Genomic DNA, 26,426 nt, shown 5'->3' on the forward strand with positions numbered 1-26,426 from the left:
GTGTGTATAGGCTTACATATACTTGTATTTATTGTCAAACATAGACAAATTCCCAGTGATGTATGTCCACATACTATCTAATTCTGAGGTATCATACCAATAATTTGGTAATACAGCATCTCATTTAAATCTCCATGTGGTTCCTATATCATAAAGGTTATGTTAAGGGTTAAATTACTTCTAGATACATGTGAAGCACACACATATTCCTATGAATCTGGGTGAACAACCATTAGTTGAACATCAGAGGCTAAATGTAGACCTATATGCATAATATTGCTTAATCTGTCGAGACAACACCAAATTTTTGTTCTATAGGATATTATTGTAATTTACTTGTTTTTACAATTGACTTATTCATCATTACATTGTTCTGTTTTATGTTGTTTATTGCTAGCACCCTAAATAATTATTATACATTGAAATTGTATAGTAAATAATGGTAATAAATATTTGTCGGTCCATATTCCTCAAAGAGAATTCTCAGATATATCGTTGTCAGAATCACTGTATTAAATTGTTGTACTACGTTTTACTTACTAGTTTGGAATAAGTTACTAGTCAATAACAATAGGCAGGCTCATACAATTTCCCTTGGTAAGAAATCATTACCATTCGTTAACAAACACATGTATAATCCCACCCACTAATATTTACTATATTGTGTACTCACGACCACTAAAGACTATACCAGGTTGTTAAACAAAGTAGTATATTGTAAAATTGAAGCGTATATAGAAAAAACATCTCCATATTATGCCCAATTTTAAATCTGTTGTAAACAAATTAAACACAACTGAATAGATTCTTTTCATTTGATTGGATAATTGTGAGTCACTCGATATTCAATAGACATATACTGTACTATTGAACTATTACGTCAAATGTCAATGTTTCAGCAGCCACAATTTAACCGATGATTAGCCTAACTGATAACAATTAACGAGGAAACTGGATATAACCTATTCCTGTCTATAATTATCGATCTTATTCAAATCAGATAATTACTCGATAGTTTTTAACCTTTGACACCATTGTTTCGTTTTGATTGACCGCTTGTGTTACTGCAACGATTGATGATGCGCACTATCCGATATAATAACAATAACCGATATTTATTTATTTTTTTACATTTATCATCCGGAACGTTCGACGCGAGGCTAAAGGCTGCTGTCTGCGCGTTCGAAAATAAGTAACCTGTAAGTAAAGTGCCACGCAGTTTATAGGGGATCCAGTCAAGTCGCACCTTACAAGTCGCCCCATCATCGCAAAGTCGCCCCTAAATAGTTTTGTCAGTCATTTGCATAACCACGTATAGTTCAGTAAGTTGCGTTAACACGTACTTCGTTTTCATTTCGCTTCGACGAGAACCCATGTGTCACGCTCGCAACATACGCCGCTTGCATTAAAAGCAAATTATGGGCCTAGCTAGGTATGTTTATACTTGCATATTGGGTGATAAATATCTTATTGAAATGATTGTTTGGCTTAATTACAAACATAAATTTAAATTTACAATTTTGTTCTACAGAAATTAATATGATTCTTCCATGTTTCGATACTCTTTCGGTTACTTTTCAGAAATAAAGGCTCTCGACGCACGTATGTTTTTCGTAATACTTGCGCACACAGAGTGGCCGGAGTTCAAATTGCGTGTTGCGAAATAGCGTTAAAGTTAACGTTTACGTGCTTTGGACTTCTGCCTTCTTTAATGAATGGTTTTGATAAAAAGCAGCTGTGTTAATACAACAAATGTGTTTATACAATGGTACAAATGATTTCATTCAATGAAAGATGGAATGTTCTATTTCTATCTTTCATCTATGAAATTATTTTTACCATTGCACTCTTAAACCTACATTATTTGCATAATATTCAACACGACTCATAAATTAAACGTATTCATAAATATCATTCAATGCAATTTATTCATTATATTTGTAATGTTGAACAGTTGTAAAATACAATTAGGCCTATACAGTCTATATAAACTGTATCGTCAATTTATCAATTTTCAACTGTTAAATTCTTCTGTAGGCCTACTTAATCAACGTATAACATCAGATTAGGTGAGCCCCATCCAGTACTACTGATTCTATTTGAACTGGCATCACTCAGAATCTTGCTTCTTGTTTGTGAGTTAGAGTATCCATTTCCACGGAGAACAGCAGCAACACCTGAAAATTAAGCGAACAATAAATAATAAACAACACTGTTTTCGTTAATTGTTGCTTTAGTAACTAATTACTACCTATTGTCCTAATGTATTAATTCTCTTGTGCCTGACCCATGTTTAATTTACGATATTCATGCATACAGTGTATGTGTGTAAGATAGGACATAAAAAAACGCCCATAATATTAGTGTTGAAAAGCAAGATCTGATTTTGTATAATATGATGTAATAGGGCCTATTGCTAAAAAAGCTATTAACTAGACCAAAATATAAAAAAAAGAGTGTATATGAAATTCACACATATGTGCAATTTTTAAATACAAAATGTGAATGTTCAAATACAAAGAGAACAAAATTAGTGCCTAAAATTAATGTGATTGCATTTTTGGTCGTACTTGTAGGACTTGGCCAACATAACATTAAGCCCTAAATTAAAAACTAGAACCCTAATATTGATACTGTACATCTGTCAATGATTGTATTGTTTAAGAAACTAGAGGGTGAGCTCGCTTCGCTCGCTCCACCTCTAGGAAGTGTAGACGATGGTTCTCGGAATGATAATGTTCTCCTTATACGTTTTCTGTCGGTTACCATTATTGAAAATGCTTGACATTCTTAAAACTAAACTACTTTGTTTCACAGTGTTTTAGATGATTAATAACATTTTAAAGTACAGTTTTTATTGTTTGGTAGGGCCCTGTGGGGAGGCGGAGGTCATTTGAGGGAGGTGCTTATTCGAGGGATATATGTTAAATTTTGTAGTTTTAATAATATGGTAACATTTATAATCAAATGAAATCCTCTAATAGATATGAAAAGTGCTAAAAAAGAATAACAAATGCTTGGTAAATTGTAAATAACAGTGCGGTGAATTCTACTACAAATAGTATAATTGTGTCGTTATAAATATGTGGATGGACGTTTATTAGATAGTTGGGTTGGGGGGGGGGGGCGGGGTTATTATTCAAAGTGATGTTTTATTGGAGAGGCGTTTATTCAAATGAATACCATCCTAATAATTATTAATACATAATTTAATTTAATCATCTTTTGAAACTAACTGCCGTGACAGAGTGGGCCCAAGAAAGAAGACATTACGGCTTGCAACATGGGCAGACATCTCGGTCCTAACGGGACACAGGAAGATAGCCTACAGTTATTTCTGCAAGCTTACTCAATAAAACTCAGCTATCGGGATTTTACTCGAAAAATGTCTTATCATCAAATCTCCCTATGTAATTTTATAATACTATTCCCCACAATAGATTCTGATTCTTTATGGCGTATATTTAATTTGATCTTTATTAATTTGCAGTATAATTCCTATTATTTAACTACTGTACCTTCACACACGCGCAGTATGTTTTAAAATAAACAAAAAACTGAAATGGCTATGATTAATGGCCAAATATATCTGGTTTTTTTTCGTCTTCCAAAGGGACACTGTATTGATTGATGGAAAGTGCCTGTTTCCAGTCACCTTTAGGGTCAAATCTATTATTTTAACTGCTCCCTTGTGTATAAAAGAGAGAAAATATTTGAAACCAGGTTGTTGCAAGGTGAACTTATCTTAAACCCGGAAATTACTTTGACCGGGAAGAATTGAAATCTAATGTTGAAATCATAAATTGTGTTAAAAAACTTTTTATAATATCTTCCTAAGATAGAAATATGGAACAATAGCGTCGCTGTGAACACTAATGTTATCAAATCTACGTTTCGCGGTACATCTCAGATAGATAAGGTAGGTATCCAAGGCGGAGATTTGTACCGAAGTTTTTGCATTGTGCTCGCCTATGTCAGAATTAACCATAATTTATATATAGATAGAAACAAATATACTGTATGTTTAAACATTTGTGTGATGACATTTTAATGAGTCTTTAATAAAATCTGTGCCGAACTCTGTGCAGAAATAATAGGTAATATTACAGTACTACCAACTAGACTGGACAGGGTTGTAAACACAGCTTACAAACTTATAAATGTAGGCTAAACTTAAAACTTATGTGTAATCTATAACCTAATTGCTGATTAAACACATCTTTTGTATACATAGTTTGTAGTCTATCTAGACTAGACTGTGGCAACTCGATTTAGGAATCTGTTTCTGACTTCACTAGTTGGAGTGTGCACTATTCTCAAAAAAGCCTCGTAGATATTATTTGCTAATTAATCCTACAACAGTAGTATGTTTTTTGTTTGTGGTAAACAATTTCAAACTACATTCATGGCAATAAAAGCTCTGCAATTGATATTGTAAAGAAACACAAAACCCATTTAATCTAAAAACTTATTGTAGCCTATGCTCCTGCCAATAAACAAGATAATATACACAACACAAGTAAATTACCATCATCTATAATAAATAAATATAATACCTGAGACATGAGGACAAGCCATGGAAGTTCCACTGATGGTGTTAGTCGCACGGTTTGAGGTCCACCAAGCAGAGGTGATGGATGAGCCTGGAGCAAAGATATCTACACAACTTCCATAGTTCGAGAAAGATGATCGAACATCCGAAGAATCAGTCGCACCAACTGTGATAGCCTAAAAAACAGTAAAAACGGTATTTTTTTCAAAAGTTCAAACGCATTTATTTTCAAACTAATAATATTTCAGACAAAATGTCAAAGTTAATTTTTGAAATATCGTAGTAAAGTTATAGGCTAAATTCACATACTCTCTAATTCTGTGGTTATTGTCTTTTGTATGTCTATGTTGTTGAAACAGAAAAGTGAACTTAATTACGATCTAGAAGAAATTGACGAAATGCAGACATGTTCGACAATAAAACAAAGTATGCAGTTTACTTTTAAGATTTTAAGAGAACTTATATAGACACATTTAAATTACGAATTTTCCGGGCAATTTGTTCCAAAAATGCGAGTAGCACGTGGCACTAGAATGATGATGTATTGCAACGACGAACATCGAAATGTGAACAAATAGTAGATGAAGTAATCATAGTCATAGTCATATATACTTTATTGTCCATTTAAAAAACAGAAATGTGATTTTAGGCTAGTCAATCTAGCATTTTGAGTGAAACAAATTGCAAACAGAGATTTTTTTTTTTAAATGGTTACATATGATAAGGTAATTATTTTTTGAGCATCACACCTCTGACACTCATCCCGAAGGTATGCAAATTAGCTTAAATATGCAAATTAGGGTGAAATTACAGGGTTACCATATCTTAAAAACTACTAATCGTAGAGAGTTCATTTTTGCACAGTCTGGTTCAGAATATATATATTTATATTTGCTCTAATGAGACATTTTACATAAAAATGTCCGGAAGTACCAAATTTTGACCCTTGACCCCATTTCTCAATATTTACATAAATATGTGATTAAAATGTCTGTAGAGACTTTATTTTGGACTCAATGACTTGGATATTGTTTTTCAATACCCACCATAAAACTGTATTATAATTCCTAAAATCACAACTTCGTCACGCACCTCGAAAGTATGCAAATTAGTAGTACAAGTAATATTAAATATGCAAATTAGGGAGTGAAATTACACCGTTGCCATATCTCGAAAACCGCTAATGCTAGAGTGTTGATTTTTTCACTAAAATATTTAAAATGTATATATTTATATTTGCTGTAATGAGACATTTTACAAAAAAATGCCCGGAACTATAACATTTGACCCTCGACCCCATTTCTCAATATTGCATATATAATGAAAACTAAAATGTCTGTAGAGACTTTGTTTTGCCCTCAAATGACTCTGATATAGGTTTCTAATAGCCAACATAGGAATGTTTAGTAAATCTCAAAATCACACCTGTATCACTCACCTTCAAAGTATGCAAATTATTAGTACAAGTTACATGAAATATGCAAATTAGGGGGTGAAATTACAGGTTCCTATATGTATCGAAAACCGCTAAGGTAGAGAGTTGATTTTTTCAAAAACTTGTTCAGAATGTACATATTTATATTTGCTCTAATGAAACATTTTACGAAAAAATGACCGGAAATACAACAATTGACCCTTGACCCTATTTATCAATGTTTGCATACATAATGCGACTAAAATGTCTGTAGATAATTTTTTTGGACTCAAATGACTCGGATACAGTTTTCCTATTGTCAGCATAGGACCTCTTTGTAATTCCCAAAATCACATCTTTGTCACATACCTTGAAAGTATGCAAATTATTAGTACAAGTTACATGAAATATGCAAATTAGGGGTGAAATTACAGTCTTCCCATATCTCAAAAACCATTAATGCTAGAGAGTTGATTTGAATTCAGAGTTGATTCAGAATGTACATATTTATATTCGCTGTAATGAAACATTTTATGCAAAAATTGTCTTGATTGAATTATGACATTTGACCGTTGACCCTATTTCTCAATATTTTCATATAATTCAACTAAAATATCTGTACAGACTGTTTTGGCCTCAAATGACTCAGATACAGGTTTTCTATAGCCAGCATAGAACTGTAGTAATTCTCAAAATCACACCTTTGTTACTTCCCTAGAAAATATGCAAATTAGTAGTACAAGAGGTGGAAGTTGCCATATCTCTATCGGTCATTAGCGTTTTTCGAGATACATAAGGCTGTAATTTGCATATTTCATATAACTTGTACTAATAATTTGCATACTTTCGAGTTGCTTGACTTCTGGAATTACTAAACGATCCTATACTGGCTATATAAAACCTGTATCCAAATCATTTGAGGCCAAAACAAAGTATGTACATACATTTTAGTTGCATTATATGCAAATGTTGAGAAATAGGTTCGAGGGTCAAATGTCATACTTTCGATAAAATTTTTTTTCAATAATGACCAAGATACAGGTTTTCTATAGCCAGCATAGAACTGCTTAGTACTTCTCAAAATCACACCTCTGTTACTTCGCTTGAAAGTATGCAAATCAATAGTACAAGAAAGTTGCCATATCTCTCTCTCTCGGTCATTAGCGTTTTCGAGATACATAAGGCAATTCACTGTAATTTGCATATTTCATATAGCCTGTAGGCCTACTACTAATTTGCATACTTTCGAGGTGCTTGACTTATACTGGCTATATAAAACCTGTATCCGAGTCATTTGAGGCCAAAACAAAGTCTGTACATACATTTTAGTTGCATTATATGCAAATATTGAGAAATAATAATAATAATATCCTGGATTTATATAGCGCCTAATGTTGTGTAACCTCTAAGCGCTGTACATAAACTAATACGAAAAAAGGGAATTCCAACCATGCCAAAACGAAGGCGTGATTTTGGGAATTACAAAGCGGTCCTATGCTGACTATAGGAAACATGTATCCGAGTTATTTGAGTCCAAAACAAAGTCTCTGCAGACATTTTAGTCGCATTATGTATGCAAACATTAATAAATGGGGTTGAGGTTCAATTGTTGTATTTCCGGTCATTTTTTCGTAAAATGTTTCATTAGAGTAAATATAAATATGTACATTCTGAACAAGTTATTGAAAAAATCAACTCTCTACCTTAGCGGTTTTCGATACATATAGGAACCTTTAATTTCACCCTCTAATTTGCATATTTCATGTAACTTGTACTAATAATTTGCATACTTTGAAGGTGAGTGATACAGGTGTGATTTTGAGATCTACTAAACATTCCTATGTTGGCTATTAGAAACCTGTATCGGAGTCATTTGAGGGCAAAACAAAGTCTCTACAGACATTTGAGTTTCATTTATATATGCAATATTGAGAAATGGGGTCGAGGGTCAAATGTCATACTTCCGGTCAATTTTTTGTAAAATGTTTCATTGGAGCAAATAGAAATATGTACATTTTGAATACGGCTGTGAAAAAATCAGCTCTCTAGCATTAGTGGTTTTCGAGATATAGGACAACTGTAATTTTTTCCCCTTATTTGCATATTTTATTTAAATTGTAGTACTAATTTGCATACTTTCGAGGTGTGTGACAAAGGTGTGATTTTGGGAATTACAAAGTGATCCTATGCTGGCTATTAGGAACCTATGTCTGGGTCATTTGAGGGCAAAATAAAGTCTCTACAGACATTTTAGTCACATTGTATATGCAAACATTGAGAAATGGGGTCGAAGGTCAAATGTTGTACTTCCGGTCATTTTTTCGTAAAATGTTTCATTAAAGTAAATATAAATATATACATTTTGAATAGATCAGTTAAAAAATCAACTCTCTCGGACTAGTAGTTTTTGAGATATGGTAACCTTGTAATTTCACCCTAATTTGCATATTTAAGCTAATTTGCATATCATCGGGATGAGTGACAAAGGTGTGATGCTCAAATTTTGATCTCCTCATCATATATGACCATTTAAAAAAGAAAAATCTCTGTTTGCAATTTGTTTCACTCTATTTGAAAACTGGCAAAATACAAAAATATAAAATACAATTTACAAAAACACACACAAAAAGTTAAGAGGCTAAAAATTGTTAAAATTAGATAAAAATTATCGGTTACATTTTACCTTTGTACTCTGGAGTTATATAAGTGTATAGCATTAGGTACAAACGAGCACCTAAACCGTTTTGTTTTGGTATTAAGTGCACGTAGTCTTATGCCAGAATTCATGAGAGCAAATTGTTTGTGAAAAGGATGTGTTTCATCATCAATGATACTTTTTACTTTTTTTAACACATTTTCTTTATACAAGGATTCAACATCAGGTAAGTGCTCTCCTACTAGTCTAATTGCTCTATTTCCTATTCGATTAAGTTTAATTTTATCTTTTTGCATTGTATTACCATAAAAACAAACATTACAAAAAAGTATTACACTGAGAATTACAGAGTTATAAAACAATTTAAGTATAGTTTTGTCAATTTGTAGGTACTTCATTTTTCTTAAAATAAACATCCTTTGGTTGGCTTTGCATGTGGCTTTATTTACATTATTTATCCAATTTAGCTTATTGTCAATTATACAACCCAGATATTTGTACTCATTTACTACTTCAATCTCATTTTCATTTATAATCAGAGGTTCTAAGGGTTCTTTAATTTTCCTAAAATCAATTTGCATTTCTTTTGTTTTCTTTATGTTTAGTTTCAGGTTGTTATTGCAGCACCAGTGATAAAAATCACATCCTAGTTGTCTATAGCTTGTTTCATCATTGCCAGTAATGTATCCAGTGATGACTGTGTCATCTGCATATAATGCCTACGTTGTCGATTATGAAGATTGAAAAGATTATTCGAATTAATAATGATCGAATTAAATAACTTAAATAGAAGTGTCAGCATGCCACTGCTTTGTTTACATTTAAAATGTGTTCGTCAAAATTGATAGATGGTGTATAGAAGTAGTATAATTTGTATTACCATAACAATAAAATTTTCTTTTTGCTAATATCATTTGTTTATATTTTCTTCACAACTTAAGGAGTGCCACTGATAGACTAGTTAAGATGGTATGCCATTTATTGATATCAAATAAAAGATAGCCTAGGTGAAATAGTGAAGTTTGTAGAAGGAAGAACTAATTAGCAATCACCACAAAAATTAATTGAATTAATAATATTGTCCATCTATATAGTGGACTTGTTATTAGGAAGTATGTTGATACATGGAATTAACTACCTGGTGAGATTATTTCTGTAGTGTAACATTAGATAATACACAAAGAAAAAATGAGGACCCTAAGGAATGAAGAGTCAATCAAGTATCAATTATATATCACATTAATTTTTTTTTAATTCCTTTTTTTATAGAGAAAACTTTAGAGTATGTTCTATAGATTTTGTGTATTATTTTCCAACACTTATTTCATCTGTACTGAAAGTTTGAAATGAAATAAAATTGTGCTTCAAAATAAATGTTGTACTTACGGCGTCTACTCGTGCTGGAGAGTAGTAGCATGCGTTAGAGTTGTCGTTTCCAGCAGCTACTACAACGGTGAATCCCTTGTTGATTAGATTGGTAACAGCATTATCTTCAGAAGTAGATGCGCCGCCACCAAGGGACATTGATACAACGCCAGGCTGTGATCCATACCAGTACACGTAGTTAATTCCTATCAGAATAATAAAACAACATTTCATGACATCTGCTGAAAAACTCAAAATAATATATTTTTATATGAAACAATATAATGTATTTCTGTTTCCACAGAAACTATCGGTTTTGTGGTCTTAAAAAACATTTTGCTCAGCAATTGTTTCCCCCTGTTTCAATCAATTTGGCTATTGGTCCCACTTTGTGATATTAATGATGCCATCATTAAGAATCATTTAGGTATGCCTAATTAATTATTATAATATAAGATATGTGTTTATAATATGTTTGTTGTTTTTAGTATTTCGAGTAATGATATGTGATTCTATATTTTTGTCACTTTACATGATATTCTTGATCATCTCTTTTGGCCAACTTCAGCCTTTAAACAAGTTAAATTTTGTACATATTTTTTTACTTTAAATAAATACGTAGAATATTTCTTGGATCAACTTGTTTCTATAACAAACGACAATAGAATAAACATGGAATTCATGTGTTTCAATTCGATTGAGGCATAAACGAATGTAAAAAACAACATACCGTCAATAATGGTAGATGTAGATGCACCTCCAGAGCATCCAAATACTCTTACGCCATACAAATTAGCTTCTTTCGCAACACCATAATTGTAGCCACCGATGGTTCCAGCACAGTGAGTTCCGTGACCATTGCAATCAACTCCCTACAGTTAGAAAATATAGATTTACAGATAAACAGAATAATTAGGGCTTTTTGAAAGAAAATACGCAAACGATTATTCGACAAGGCATTGAATAAATAGAATATCTACAGTTTAATCCTGTTTAATTCTAGTTATTACTTAATTTAAATTTACATTAAAGATTTCTGCTGTAATAAAGCATCTGGTAATCATAGAATTTGACATTATAATACTGATTTTATTTTATGAGGAATCAATCATCGTCAGACATATATAAACATAAGATATATATAAAAAAAGGCCAGAGGTACACCTTATACTTTAAGTAGCTAGAGAGATACAAAATACTCACATCACCACCAGTAGCATCATAAAATACTGCAGCACGTCCACCAAATTCAGTATGAGTTGGATTAATACCAGTATCAATTACGTAAACATTAACACCATTTCCTTTGCCTGTTAATAAACACAATTTTAACATTAGTAAACAAAATATAAATATGAAAATTATAGCTCAATCTTACTACACACAAGAGTACAGGCAGGGAATAGGAGAACAACCAATCATCCAAAGCCTGACGCCTAAAATAAGTTGAGACATTTTGACGACCGTACCGATGGTTGTTAAAAATGTTGTCATATACATTCTAATAATGTTGGCCCACAGACTTTTCATATGTGTGACAAACTTCATAAGCGAATCCGAGAATATTCAAGTGTATTGTAAAATAGCTTTATATCTATAATATAATCGTTTAGAGAGGAATAAATAATTACTCTGCCTAATTTACTCACCATTGACGGAAAAATAGCTGTTCAATGGAAGATCTCTTTGATCAACACGATCAAGTCCCCAAGTTACACTTGTGTACATCATGCCATCCTCTTCAACATAATCAACAAAGTCAAGAGCACGGATCTGTTTATTGAAAGTAAATTAGTTGAAATTCAAAGAAAATAAATATTTTGATAAGGATCTTATGTGAAAATAATGAAATGGAAATATAAATCTATACATCTATAATGCTTTACGTTTTATAAAAAAAAAATAAAAAATCCAGTGAGCCGCTGGCCACCGAATGAAAGAAAGTACTATAGTAGTGCCCATCATGAAGTCCACTGAATGAATTGTTGGGAGTCTCCATCACCTCAGCCCCATTATAGCTAAGAATGAGTCACACATTTTGAGAATCACAAGCTTACACTAACAATTAAAACAATGTTCGAAAGATTAAGATCCACCTGCTAAAGTAGAAGGTGCATGAGAGCTACAGATAATACTAGACTGATGCATGATTGGGCGGTAAAATCTCGTTGATCAGGATAGTATAATAAGACATTAAAACCCCACACATAAAAGTGTACAACCAGTCAAATTCTTTTTTTTCTATTACCTTTTCAATGGTCTCATCATCCAAGTTAGCAACAAATCCATTGAAGGCACCTTTAAACTTCTTCAAGATGGCTGTTTTCAGTTTTCCACCAAAGATGCCATTCTCCATTTTTTCACCAATGGAATCGATGTCAACTTTGGACTGTACATGATAAAAGTGGATCAGGTTTCAAACCATCATTGCTATTTGATATTGTGTTGCTTAGGTGTCAAAATAATAATAATATGTGATAAATTAATTCAAATCTGCAACCTCTCACTAACAATCTAACAACGGCTTTACCGTGTCCGATGGTTGAACAGGTTGAGATACCAGATACATCACACATGTGTACTTCATCACATACCAGAACGTTCTGGTTATGACTTTAAAATGTTATAATGCACATTACAATAGATTATTGTGATCTATTGTGTAAGTTTCAGTTATATTTTACACAACATATTACACTGTACATTTGCAATTATAAATAATAATAAAACATGTTATTGTGTGTGGAGATTATAAATAAGCCATAATAGCTTTAAGTCTGAACCTCCAGATAAAACAAACAATAAATATGGTGATGACTGAAATAAACAAAGAGAAAGAAATACAAGTTATGCACTTTAAATAAGTTCTTCTAAGTACGAAAAAGAAACAAAAACAAAAAAAAAACTTTTAAAAGATGTTAAAGTGTTGGACAATTTGAGATTAAAAGGCATGATGTTCCAGAAATAAGGTCCATAATAAATAAAAGATGTCAAGTGAAATAGAATATTTTTCCTAAATGAGTGTTGAGGCTTGTGCAGAACTTATCTGAATTGAACTAATTTTTGCATCAGGTAATCAAGCAATAAGGTATTCTGCCCTGCTCAGAGTTTAACTTCACCATTTAATAAATTGTATTGTAAAATACTATTCATTTATTGTTTACATTTAACCTACAAGTAAGAAAATACCTTACCTTAAGTCCAATGAGATATTTACCAGTAATTGGTTCTTTGGCTTTGTGCAATGGTGCTAGTGTAGCACTGGCAACAGCCACCAACAAGAGAAGGCAAAAGGCACGCATGATGTAGTCTATACCAAAACAAACACAATTTTCAATGTAAAAAAAATAAAGTAAATCCAGAGAATAGCAGTAAAATAATTAAAGCCATCCTCTTATACTTATATATTATTATCATTATTAATACATTTTTTTAAATACTGAAATGACACTTTTGAACACTTGTATACATTTCAATAGATGAATGATTAAATGGAGAATCAACAAAACTATGTATGCAATGAACTTAAAATACATGCCAATAAATAGATACAAATAAATGCGACAGAACCAAGAACTGCCGCCTGATACATACCTGATCAAGTCTCGTTCAAAATGTGAGTGAGGATGATGGTCCGATGTGCTGCCTTTTAAACACTTCATTCCGTCCGTAATCGTGGCAATCGCATCACCTGTCAAAAGTTTTGTCCCACCTACAGATAAGAAGATGTTGATGTCATCAGCAACAATATGTTTTTATTTGTCCTTAATGATACTGTTTTGCTTTTGTTTTGTCAGCTGCCACGTACCTCCTTGTAGGTGATATGTAGTAAAATGTTATTAGTTTCACCAAAACATTATGTTAAGCACCAGAGAAGTAAACTAAATATCTATGAAGATGATGGATGGATGAATTGATGAAGATAAAGAAAATGGTGAAGAATGTACAAATATTATTATTATTATGTTGATGTTGATGGGAATTATAAATAAAATGATGAAGATGATTAAAGAAAAGGATGAATACTAATATATTGATGATGAGGATGATAAATAAAATGATGAAGAAGATTAAGATACTGAGGATGATAGAAAAAATGATGAAGAAGATTAAGGTACTGATGATGAGGATAATAAAGAAAATGATGAAGAATATTAAGGTATTGAGGATGAGGATGATAAAGAAAATGTTGAAGAATATTAAGATACTGAGGATGATAGAGAAAATGATGAAGAAGATTAAGATACTAAGGATGATAGAGAAAATGATGAAGAAGATTAAGGTACTGATGATGAAGATGATAAAGAAATTGATGAAGAATATTAAGGTATTGAGGATGAGGATGATAAAGACAATTCTGAAGATGATTAAGGTAATGATGAGGATGATAAAGAAAATGATGAAGAAGATTAAGGTAATGCGGATGACGATGATCAGGAAAATGATGGAGAAGATTAGGTAATGAGGAAGACAAAGACAATTCTGAAGATGATTAAGGTAATGATGCGGATGATAAGGAAAATGATGAAGAAGATTAAGGTAATGGTAATGAGTATGATAAAGAAAATGATGAAGAAGATTAGGTAATGAGGAAGATAAGGACAATTCTGAAGATGATTAAGTAATAATGAGGATGGTAAAGAAAATGATGAAGAAGATTAAGGTAATGAGGATGAGGATGATAAAGAAAATGATGAAGATGGTTAATGTATTGAGGATGATAATGAAAATAAGTTTATTCAATTATGCTACTTACAATAGAATAGTTAAGTATGGTACAAATTATAACAGAATAGTATTTTGAAAGAGCACATACAATGTAATATTTTTTTACATTATGGTAATGAATATAATAGTTTTTTTTGGCAGTATAGAACACATAGAATTTAATTATTATTTTTTACAGTATGGTAATGAGTAGAATAGCATTTTGCAGTATATGTTATTGTTTTTACAGTAGAATATAATTTCTTAATAAAACAGCATCTGTAACTTCAAACAATAACAACCTTGAGGCTATATGTTTATCAATAGTAAGCCTTATAGGTGGAAGAATAATGAATCTGTAACAAATAGTTTAAATTAAAAGCTACTCTCTTCTTTAATACTTAAAAAGCTATTTTTTGTAACTTGTGAGGAAAGTTGAAACAAAATACACCTAGGTCTATTGTACTACATAATAAGTTAAACTATTATAACGTGTAGTCATTTAGCTAATACACTCATTGACAAAATACCATCACTGACCTAATTAAACAAAATTAAACAATAAGCAAACATGTTACTCGAATGAGTGTAATCTTTCACATATGTTGGACCCATATCTTTACAAAACATATTGCAACTAATAGATAATTAAATTTATTACGATAATGTTATTTTTTATAATTTGACTTTATCAAAGTAATAATATTTAGATACAATAGCTAAATTATCGGTTAGGTTCTCTTCAAGTCTCCAATTAGTAGCAAATGACATCCTATTATCTTTAAATATAAATTCTGCAATATTGCTTCTTGCCTACGTGTCTGCTTGCATCCACCTGTCACTAAATATAAATAATAATTTAGAGACAGTTACTTAAAGCTTCATATTTTATACCGTAAAACCTCGAAAAAGAGCCCCTGGGCCTCTTTTTGTATAGGAGCCCATCCCGAAAAGAAGCCCCTCTCTTTGGTCTGCAAAGGTAATCTCGAAATGAAGTCCATCTCGAAATGAAGTCCATCTCGATACCAATCCCACCGAGTGTAAGATTGTACGGGCTTCGTTTCGAGATAGATTATTTGAATGTAAAAGGAACACGGTGAGATGAGGTTGGGGGGGGGGGGGGTATGTTGTTGGCTAGTAGGGCTAGGGCTAACTCCTAACTTGTGACGCAGATATGATCTAGTTTTAAATGGTATTTTGATTATGTAAAATTGGCATATCTCTCAAATTATATTATTGTAGTGGAGAATCATAACATATACAGAATTTATTTGAAAAGAAAAATAAAGATTCGGAAGTTTTGACTGAAAAGAGCAAAAACATAAAATCCAAGATGTATTGCCTCTGTTTTAATAAATGCTTCTCTATTTAAAACATTTTTGTACAAAACAATAGTGATTTTATGAAGGAATTTGAACTGAAATTATGTATTTTAAAAAAATAAATCGCGTGTAATACGATATGTCACACATTATGAAACACTTGTACAAGCATATAATCTTTTTTACTGTTATTTTAATATTATGTTACAGTTTGTTATCGATATTGGTATCAATATGAATAAATGTTTAAAGTCACATAACGGGCTATGATTTCATTTTTTAAAATTCTAATTATCTGAGTTGTTCCAATAATGGTAATTTATTAAATAACAATAGAAAAGGCAAGCAATTTAAATATGAAACGAAGTATGTATAAATAATATTAAATATCAAAAAATAACAATGTTGCTAGGCATATTAAAAAAACACTTTTGTTACTCTAAATTTAATTACTTTAAAAAAAATATAATACTATTACGGTATCATTTAAAATATTATAAAGATGTATTGTCATGAAAAGTGAAGATTCATAAAAAGACCTTGTAATGTGTTCATGCCTTTTTGTACTAATCTGTACTGCTGTATGTTATGGTGTAAACACTATTAAATCTCTGGAGGTGTGCTATAACAACTCATGAGAATGTTGCTAGGCTTACCTAAGCACTGTAGTGCTTTTAACATGTTTGCCACGAGGAGAATTCCCTCTTTTTACGTTTGTATTGTTTGTTGTATATGTGTAATTGTGATCAATCAATAGCCTATAGGCCATTTTTGAATTCAACCAAAACCACATTGACTTCCAGTCAATTTGACTATTCTTTTGCTTTAAATTTCATGTTTTTCAGGAATTTTTTTTTCTCGATCCAATTTTTGGTCGAAGTGAATTATGTGACATTAAAATGGCATAGTCAATAAACACATTTGTAAAAACTATATATTTTCAGGGGAACAATATATCTCTAACAATTAAAAATGATTAAACAAAATGTAAGAAATAAATTAGGAAGCTTATCTGCATAATTATGTGACCAACAAATGTACTCAAAACAAGCCCAGCACAGTAGATGAGGATGATGTACAAACTATGCGTGCTTAAATGTCTTTTTTTCTAAATATTAAGCAGAATGTTCCTGAAACGTGGAACTAAACCTGTGTTTGATTACCTTATTATTTCTGAAACAAATAACCTTTCTGTCATGAATGATTTAAAATAGTGTCATTTGATTTTCAAAGATAAACATTGTCCACCTAAAAAATGTATTTTGAATTTTATTTAAATATGTGCCATGATATACAAGACATCTTTAAAAAGACTGCTACAAGTACCTTCGATATTACGGAAAACAATAAATACATATACCGGTACTAAGTTATAAATAATATTAAAACAATTTACTAAAATTGTGTATTTGTTTGTATTTACGGTACTTTGCCACATGGTATGTACATTCATAAGTACTACTGTAGCAGTGTTGTCACCACTACTAGATACAGGACAAAGATAGAGTAATATGGTTAATGGAACCTATAAAGGATTTCAATATAAAGAGTCTGTACCTATCCATAAAACCAACTCATTCCAACACATTAGATACTCCGGGCCCATATTGTGGATAATCTACCTCCCTCCAGTTTAGACTCTGCCTCCCAAAATGGGTTCTGCCCCGTTGCCACATGGTTTTTTGCCAGCCGGCCTTTCGCCACCGGCCTATTGCAACCCGGCCTTTTGCCACCCAGCCTGTTGCCACCCGGCCTTTTGCCACCCGGCCTTTTGTCACCCGGCCTTTTGTCACCCGGCCATTTGCCACCCTGCCTGTTGCCACCTGATCTGAGAGTATCATTGATTTTATTACAAATTGAATAAACATTTTCACTTCTTAATTTGGCCTATTTAATTAAAATGGATTCCGTTGTCTCTATTCAAGAACAAAATGTGCTGCATTTTTTCCAGAAACAATAGTCATTTTAGCTAACAAATTGCTTTTCTATGGTATAGTATAGATGATGATGATGTTGATGAAAATGATAAAGAAAATGATAAAGATGATTAAAGAAAATGATGAGAGAGATTAAGATATAGTCTAGTAGGAAGGAGGGGTTACCGTGCACCCCCATGATGTATTTTTTTAATGTACATTTTTGTAATCCTGAATATATGTAATTAACATTTTTTGATGTTCCCAAGACGAAATATTGTCCCATGGGGTTTTTTGGGGGCCATTTTGGTGGCCATCTTGGATTTATCAAAATCATAAATATAGACGGTACTTGACAAAGACTGATCATAGAGGTCTGATTTTGGTCTTAAATTGTTCAGAATGTGCACATTTCTATGTACTATAATGAAAAGTTTTTGTTCAAAATGGCCGTAAATGCCACTTTTGACCTTTGACCTTGTTTTTACATAAGGGTCATATCTTGGTAACCCCTGGTCATAAAGATTTTATTTTTGTCTTAAATTGTTCATAATATCCATATTTATATTCGCTTTAATGGAACATATTTTTGAAATTTGACGGGAAATATCATTTTTGACCTTTGACATTATTGCATAACGATTTTCGCAATAATTTAGGTTATTTTTGTATTCGACCTATATCTTGACAACGAGTGATCATAGAGGTTTGATTTTGGTCTTATATTGTTCAGAATATGCACTTTCCTATGTACTATAATAAAACATTTTCATACAAAATGACCGGAAATACGACTTTTGACCTTTGACCTCGTTTATACATAAGGGTCATATCTCGGTAAACAATGGTCATAACGATTTTATTTTTGTTTTAAATTGTTCGGAGTATCCATATTTATATTAGCTTTAATGAAACATATTTTTGAAATTTGATGGAAAATATCACTTTTGACCTTTGACATTATTTCCACCCGAGGGTCATATCTCGGTAACCCCTGGTCATAAAGACTTTATTTTTGTCATAAATTGTTCAGAATATCCATATTTATATAAGATTTAATGAAACATATTTTTGAAATTTGATGGAAAATATCACTTTTGACCTTTGACATTATTTCCACCCGATGGTCATATCTCGGTAACCCCTGGTCATAAAGACTTTATTTTTGTCATAAATTGTTCAGAATATCCATATTTATATAAGATTTAATGAAACATATTTTTGAAAGTTGGCAGGAAATACAACTTTTGACCTTTTACCTTTTTTCCACCCGAGGGTCATATCTCGGTAACCCCTGGTCATAAAGACTTTATTTTTGTCATAAATTGTTCAGAATATCCATATTTATATAACATTTAATGAAATACAACTTTAGACCTTATTTTCACTTGAGGGCCATATCTCGGTAACACATTTTTTTTGTCTAAGATTGTTCAAAACATACATATTTCTATCCACTCTAATGAATATTTATTTAAAACAATGATCATAAATGTTACTATCAATTGTTACATTTAACACCTTCCACAGAATTCTCATACAGTAAGAATTTTTTCTGTTTTAAAGTAAAAATAAATTTAAAGATGTAAATAAAATAACAACATGCTGAGAAAAAGGGAAAATTACAGACTTTATAAAAAACTGTTGAATATACATGCTATCCACTCTAATGATGATTTATCCTCAAAAACTGACAATAAATGTCATTTTTTACCTTTGACCCCTATTTAAATATAATTTACATATAATGCGAGAATTCTTAACAATTCTCAAATTAGAAAAAAGTATCTGATAAATAATTAAAAAAAAGTGTCTGATAACACGTTTCATTACATAATTATTCATAATTAAAGGTGGCTACTTTTAGGTCTGCAAACAACTTTTATCCAATAGAATGTGTTTATTGTCCATATTGGAAGAGACAATAACAAAATTAATGTCAACATCTTCATAATCTTAATTTATTTTGGAAACAGTACTGATAGACGGCTACAAAAATACATTCTAATCAAATTCTATTCTTCATTAAATAATGGAAAATTAAGGGAAAGAAAAGGGGATAATTGTATTTTACACGTGGATGGTATTCTTGACATAACACTCGATCTGAGGACAGGTACCTTCCACCCATATACACCAAACCAAACAATACGCCATTATATGTACATCGTGAAAGTAATCATCGGCCATCAATTACGCAATATACCACTAGCAATAAATAAACGACTCTCAAACATCTCATCCGATGAAAATTCGTTTAATGCAGCAATACCTCAGTACCAAGAAGCACTTAGAAATAATGGATATGAACATGAGCTACACCTGAACAAGCAACCAAAAAGAAAACCCGAAACAGAAACATCATTTGGTTCAATCCTCCGTACAGCAAGAACGTAAAGACCAATATCGGACCCAAATTTTTATAATTAGTGGATGAGTGTTTCTCACAAGGCCATAATCTCCGAAAGACTTTTAATGTTGACATTGATTGCTGGTGGTATCTACAATATCTAAGGTTACGCACGGTATACTTATGGTCAAACTTTAGAGGGTCTGCCAGGGCCAAGGCAGGGTACAGATAGTTTGTAATAGGTTGGTATTCCTTACAATGTGCTAAATCATATAACATTGGTTGCTGGTGGTATCTACAATATCTAAGCTAGACTAGTTGGAGGAAGAGGGTCTCTAGTCAAAATTTAGAGGGGTCTGCCAGGGCCAAGGCAGTGTACAGATAGTTTGTAATAGAGGTCATTTGGTATTCCTTACAATGTGCTAAATCATATAACATTGGTCGCTGGTGGTATCTACAATATCTAAGCTAGGCTAGTTGGGAGAAGGGGGTCGTTAGTCGAACTTTAGAGGGGTCTGCCAGGGCCAAGGCAGTGTACAGATAGTCTGTAATAGGTCATTTGGTATTTCTTACTATGTGCTAAAGCATATAACATTGGCTGCTGGTGGTATCTACAATATCTAATCTAGGCCATTTGTGGGAAGGGGGGTCTCTAGTCGAACTTTAGAGGGGTCTGCCAGGGCCAAGGCAGTGTACAGATAGTCTGTAATAGGTCATTTGGTATTTCTTACAATGTGCTAAATCATATAACATTGGCTGCTGGTAGTATCTACAATATCTAATCTAGGCCATTTGTGGGAAGGGGGTCTCTAGTCGAACTTTAGGGTGTCTGGCACTTGCGGTGCAGCAGACAATTAGTCTGTCGTTACCCATTTAGTATTGTATGAACACAACTTGTTCATTTGGCATTAATTTTGAGTGGTACCTCACTCAGCTATGCTATCACCATTTGTAGGCCCTCCTTCGGGGGGGGGGGGGGGATCTGGTGGGCCTATTGCAGAGGACAAAATGTTTGGTGATATGATATTGGTATATAGGATGCAAATGGTGAAATTAGGTGGTATCTCTCTCATCTAATTGGTGCCGATTTGTTAGCACCTTTCGTGTCCCCCGGTATGGACGCAGCAGGGGGTACCCGGCAGACTTCCATTTACATTGACTTCAAGTGACCTCCAATTAACACACTTAAATAGTCAGATATTGGTACCTAGCTCATCTAACCAAATGTATCTGGGCTGCCTGTCTACAGCCATTTACTGAGTATTCAGTACAGTAATACAATAAATACTAAGCGGTCAGAAGATGCTACTAATCAATCAATCAATCAATCAATCATTCGATTTATATAGCGCCATTCCAACAGTCATTGTTCATGGTGCTACCAAAAATATCAGGAAATGTGAGTTTTGAGTAGTGACTTAAAGGTGCTCAATAATGATGTTTGTTTAATGTTCAAAGATAGGTGGTTCCAGAACCTACTGTAGGTCCAGCAATACTGAAAGTCCGATCTCCCCAACTATGTTTGCGCCTCTGAATGTCCAGTAGCACCTGATGACTAGATCTTAGTTCTCGCTTTCTCTTATTGATTGTCGATCATTCTGAGAGGTATTTGAGAGCGCAACTATTTATGCATCGGAGCACCAGCAGGATCTTAAATTGAACACGCAACTCCACTCCAAATACGATTGCCTCGGTCTTTTCATTAAGCTTGAAGAAGTTTAAGCCCATCCATGTCCTAATCTCAGCAGTGCATGCTTCTAAACGTTTTACGGCGGTCAGAATCTCAGTCTGACGGGGCTTGACAGAAACATAAATTTGTATATCATGAAGTTGACCAGGAATATGTCCTCTATACATTTGACCTTAGAGGGTTAGATGAAGGCACTTCCTCTTATTTGGAAATTTCCTGATGTAGGGCGTGCCAAACTGTCATTTAACCATTAAAACAAGATATCCCACTAGTATGAATGAACTACAAGGGCATGGTGACAGGACAGTCTGGTCATGCAGTCCTATTCTTTCAGCCCATCTTATTGATCTAGTTGAGAAAACGACCATGGAGTTGAAAGAGTATGAAGATGATGAACAAGAAATTGAATTTGAGGTGGACGACGACTGAACATCATTGCAGTAACTTGATAAATGGGTTTTGAATGAGTAGTTATGTAGACCTACATATACATAGTTTTATTTTGAAAACAGAAACATTCTTACTATATAAGAATTCTGTGAAAATTGAGGTCCTCACTCCTGGATATTCTGAACAATTTATGACAAAAATAAAGTCTTTATGATCAGGGGTTACAGAGATATGACCCTCGGGTGGAAACAAGGTAAAAGGTCAAAAGTTGTATTTCCTGCCAAATTTCAAAAATATGTTTCATTAAATCTTATATAAATATGGATATTCTGAACAATTTATGACAAAAATAAAGTCTTTATGACCAGGGGTTACCGAGATATGACCCTCGGATGGAAATAATGTCAAAGGTCAAAAGTGATATTTTCCATCAAATTTCAAAAATATGTTTCATTAAAGCTAATATAAATATGGATACTCCGAACAATTTAAAACAAAAATAAAATCGTTATGACCATTGTTTACCGAGATATGACCCTTATGTATAAACGAGGTCAAAGGTCAAAAGTCATATTTCCGGTCATTTTGTATGAAAATGTTTTATTATAGTACATAGGAAAGTGCATATTCTGAACAATATAAGACCAAAATCAAACCTCTATGATCACTCGTTGTCAAGATATAGGTCGAATACAAAAATAACCTAAATTATTGCGAAAATCGTTATGCAATAATGTCAAAGGTCAAAAATGATATTTCCCGTCAAATTTCAAAAATATGTTCCATTAAAGCGAATATAAATATGGATATTATGAACAATTTAAGACAAAAATAAAATCTTTATGACCAGGGGTTACCAAGATATGACCCTTATGTAAAAACAAGGTCAAAGGTCAAAAGTGGCATTTACGGCCATTTTGAACAAAAACTTTTCATTATAGTACATAGAAATGTGCATATTCTGAACAATTTAAGACCAAAATCAGACCTCTATGATCAGTCTTTGTCAAGTACCGTCTATATTTATGATTTTGATAAATCCAAGATGGCCACCAAAATGGCCCCCAAAAAACCCCATGGGACAATATTTCGTCTTGGGAACATCAAAAAATGTTAATTACATATATGCAGGATTACAAAAATGTACATTAAAAAAATACATCATGGGGGTGCACGGTAACCCCTCCTTCCTACCCTACTAATATTGATGATGAGGATGATAAGGAAAATGATGAAGAAGATTAAGGTAATGAGGATGAGGATGATAAAGAAAAGAGAATGATGAAGAAATTGATGAAGAAGATTAGGTAATGATGATGAGGATGATCAGGAAAACGATGAAGATTAGGTAATGAGGATGATAAAGAAAATGATTAGTATGGCACTTACAATAGAATAGTTCAATATGGTACAAATATAATAGAATGGTATTTTTTACAGTATGGTAATTATATAGTACTTTGGCAGTATAGTAGGCCTACACATAGACTATAATTATTTTTTACAGTATGGTAATAGGTAGAATAGCATTTTGCAGTATTTTATCTGTTTTTACAGTAGAATATAATTTCATTTGTAACTTCAAAATAGGCCATATAGAAATTGATAAAATACCATCACTGAACTAATTAAACAAAATTAAGTAATCAATTACCAAATTAAACAATAAGCAAACATGTTACTCGAATGAGTGTAATCTTTCACATATGTTGGACCCATATCTTTACTAAACATATTGCAACTAATAGATAATTAAATTCATTACGATAATGTCATTTATATAATTTGATTTTATCAAAGATAATATTTAGATACAATAGCTAAATTATCGGTTATCGTCTCTTCAAGTCTCCAATTAGTAGCAAATGACATCCTATAATCTTTAAATATAAATTATGCAATATTGCTTCTTATCATCGATATGCTTACGTGTCTGCTTGCATCCACCTGTCACTTAATGTAAATCTAGAGACAGTGACTTAAAGCTTAAAGCTACCGTAAAACCTCGAAAAGAAGCCCCTGGGCCTCTTTTTGAATAGGAGCCCATCTCGAAAAGAAGTCCCTCTCTTTGGTCTACAAAGGTAATTTCGAAATGAAGCCCATCTCGAAATCAATCCCACCGATTGTAAGATTGTATTTGCTTCTTTTCATGATAGATTATTTGAATGTAAAAGGAACAAGGTGAGGGGTAGGTAGGGTTAGGGCTAATCCCTAACTTGTGGTGCAGATATGATCTAGTTTATACCGTATATTTAGTTTCAAATGGTATTTTGATCATAAATATGTAAAATTGGCAGATGTCTCAAATCCTACTATTGTAGTGGAAAATCACAATATATACAGCATTTATTTCGAGAAGAATCCCCTCTTTAGTTTTCAAAATCTCGAACAGAAGCGCAAAGCCCACCCAAGAGTACAAAAAAAAAGAAGCCCATATATTTTTTTTCGAGGTTTTATGGTATCTGGTTATCAGTGTTATGTAACTGAAATCGCACGAAAAAACAATAAATAACAGATTTTTAATCGAAATTGTTTTCAGAAGTTAGATAATGCTGATCTTACCATATCTGGTGACTCCCCAGAAAACGAAAATAAGGATTCGGAAGTTTTTATTGAAAAGATCAAAAACGTAAAATCTCAGATGTATTGCCTCTGTTAAATAAATGTACAAAACAATAGTGATTTTATGAAGGAATTTGAACTTTTATGAAATTACGTATTTAAAAAAATAAATCGTGTAATACAGTACAGTATGTCACACATTATGAAACAGAAGCATTAACGTGTTTATAGTCATTTTAATATTATGTTTGTTATCCATATAGTAATCAATATGTTATTTTTTTTATTATTGGATGAATAAAAAAAATTGAATGTTTAAACAGTCACATTACGGGCTTAATAATAAATAAACAACTATTTCATTTTCGTAATTCTAATTATCTAAGTTGTTCCACTATGTTATTTTATTAAATAATGGAAAAGGCAAGCAATTTGAATATGAAACGAAGTATGTATAAATAATATTAAATATCCAAAAATAACAATGTTGCTAGGCATATTAAAAACACCTTTGTATAAAGTTACTCTAAATTTAATTACTTTAAAAAAAGTAAATATTTAATATCATTATCATTTAAAATAGGCCTATTTTAAAGATGTATTGTCCTGAAAAATAAATATTCATAAAAAAAAGACCTTATAATGTGTTCATGCCTTTTTGTACTAATCTGTACTGCTGTATGTTATGGTGTAAACACTATTAAATCTCTGGAGGTGTGCTATAACAACTCATGAGAATGTTGCTAGGCTTCCCTTAAGCCCGGTGCACACACTAGAGCTTTCGGCTGAGCCAACTGGCACGAGTAACACTTGGCTCACTAAAAAATTTGCCGCAAACTGTGATCGCGTTCTATCGGACGCACACTAAACGCCTACAGTACGCGATTTTCTGATTGGATAATTACTTACTACGCTATACGGCACGCGCTGAAATATCATAATAAATCAGAAAATGTCATGCGCAGTGGAATTTTTTAGTGAGCAGGAAGCTCAGGTTCGGCGCACACTTGAGGAAAATGGCACGCGTGCCAAAAAATATTAAACACGATAGATATTTTCCTCAGCGGCACGCGTGGCCAATTCCTCACGAAATCCCCGGTGCACACTGTGAGGCAAGTGTTACTCGTGGCAGTTGGCTCAGCCAGAAGCTCTAGTGTGCGCCGGGCTTTAAGCACTGTAGTGCTTTTAACATTGTGTGCCACGAGGAGAATTCCTTCTTTTTACGTGTTTTATTGTTTGTTGTAATTTTTATTCTGAAATAAAGTGATCAATCAATATCTATCAATCTATAGGCCATTTTTAAACTAAAACCCCATTGACTTCCAGTCAATTTGACTACTATTTTGCTTTAATTTTCAGGATTGTTTTAAAATCCAATTTTTGGTCAAAGTGAATTATGTGACATTAAAATGGCATATTCAATAAAACTATTTGTAAAAAATATATATTTTCAGGGGGACAATATATCTCTAACAATTAAAAATCTTGAATCTTGAACATGT

At 32.4% G+C, this 26,426-nt stretch overlaps 1 protein-coding gene across 1 annotated transcript; it reads right to left on the minus strand.

Annotated features, from left to right (window-relative positions):
• Positions 1 to 1,943: 1,943 nt before the first annotated feature.
• Positions 1,944 to 25,911, minus strand: LOC140046531 (aqualysin-1-like). The gene is made up of 10 exons (XM_072091211.1): positions 25,561 to 25,911; positions 13,582 to 13,699; positions 13,182 to 13,297; positions 12,236 to 12,376; positions 11,637 to 11,760; positions 11,191 to 11,297; positions 10,718 to 10,859; positions 10,009 to 10,193; positions 4,557 to 4,728; positions 1,944 to 2,177 (listed from the first exon to the last, which is right to left on the minus strand). Exons 3-10 carry the CDS (start codon positions 13,287 to 13,289, stop codon positions 2,044 to 2,046), a joined length of 1,113 nt encoding a protein of 370 aa, XP_071947312.1. The 5' UTR covers positions 13,290 to 13,297; positions 13,582 to 13,699; positions 25,561 to 25,911; the 3' UTR covers positions 1,944 to 2,043.
• Between the last annotated feature and the right edge of the window lie 515 nt (positions 25,912 to 26,426).

The sequence above is a fragment of the Antedon mediterranea genome, chromosome 4 (assembly GCF_964355755.1).
Source record: "Antedon mediterranea chromosome 4, ecAntMedi1.1, whole genome shotgun sequence".
NCBI lineage: Eukaryota > Metazoa > Echinodermata > Crinoidea > Comatulida > Antedonidae > Antedon > Antedon mediterranea.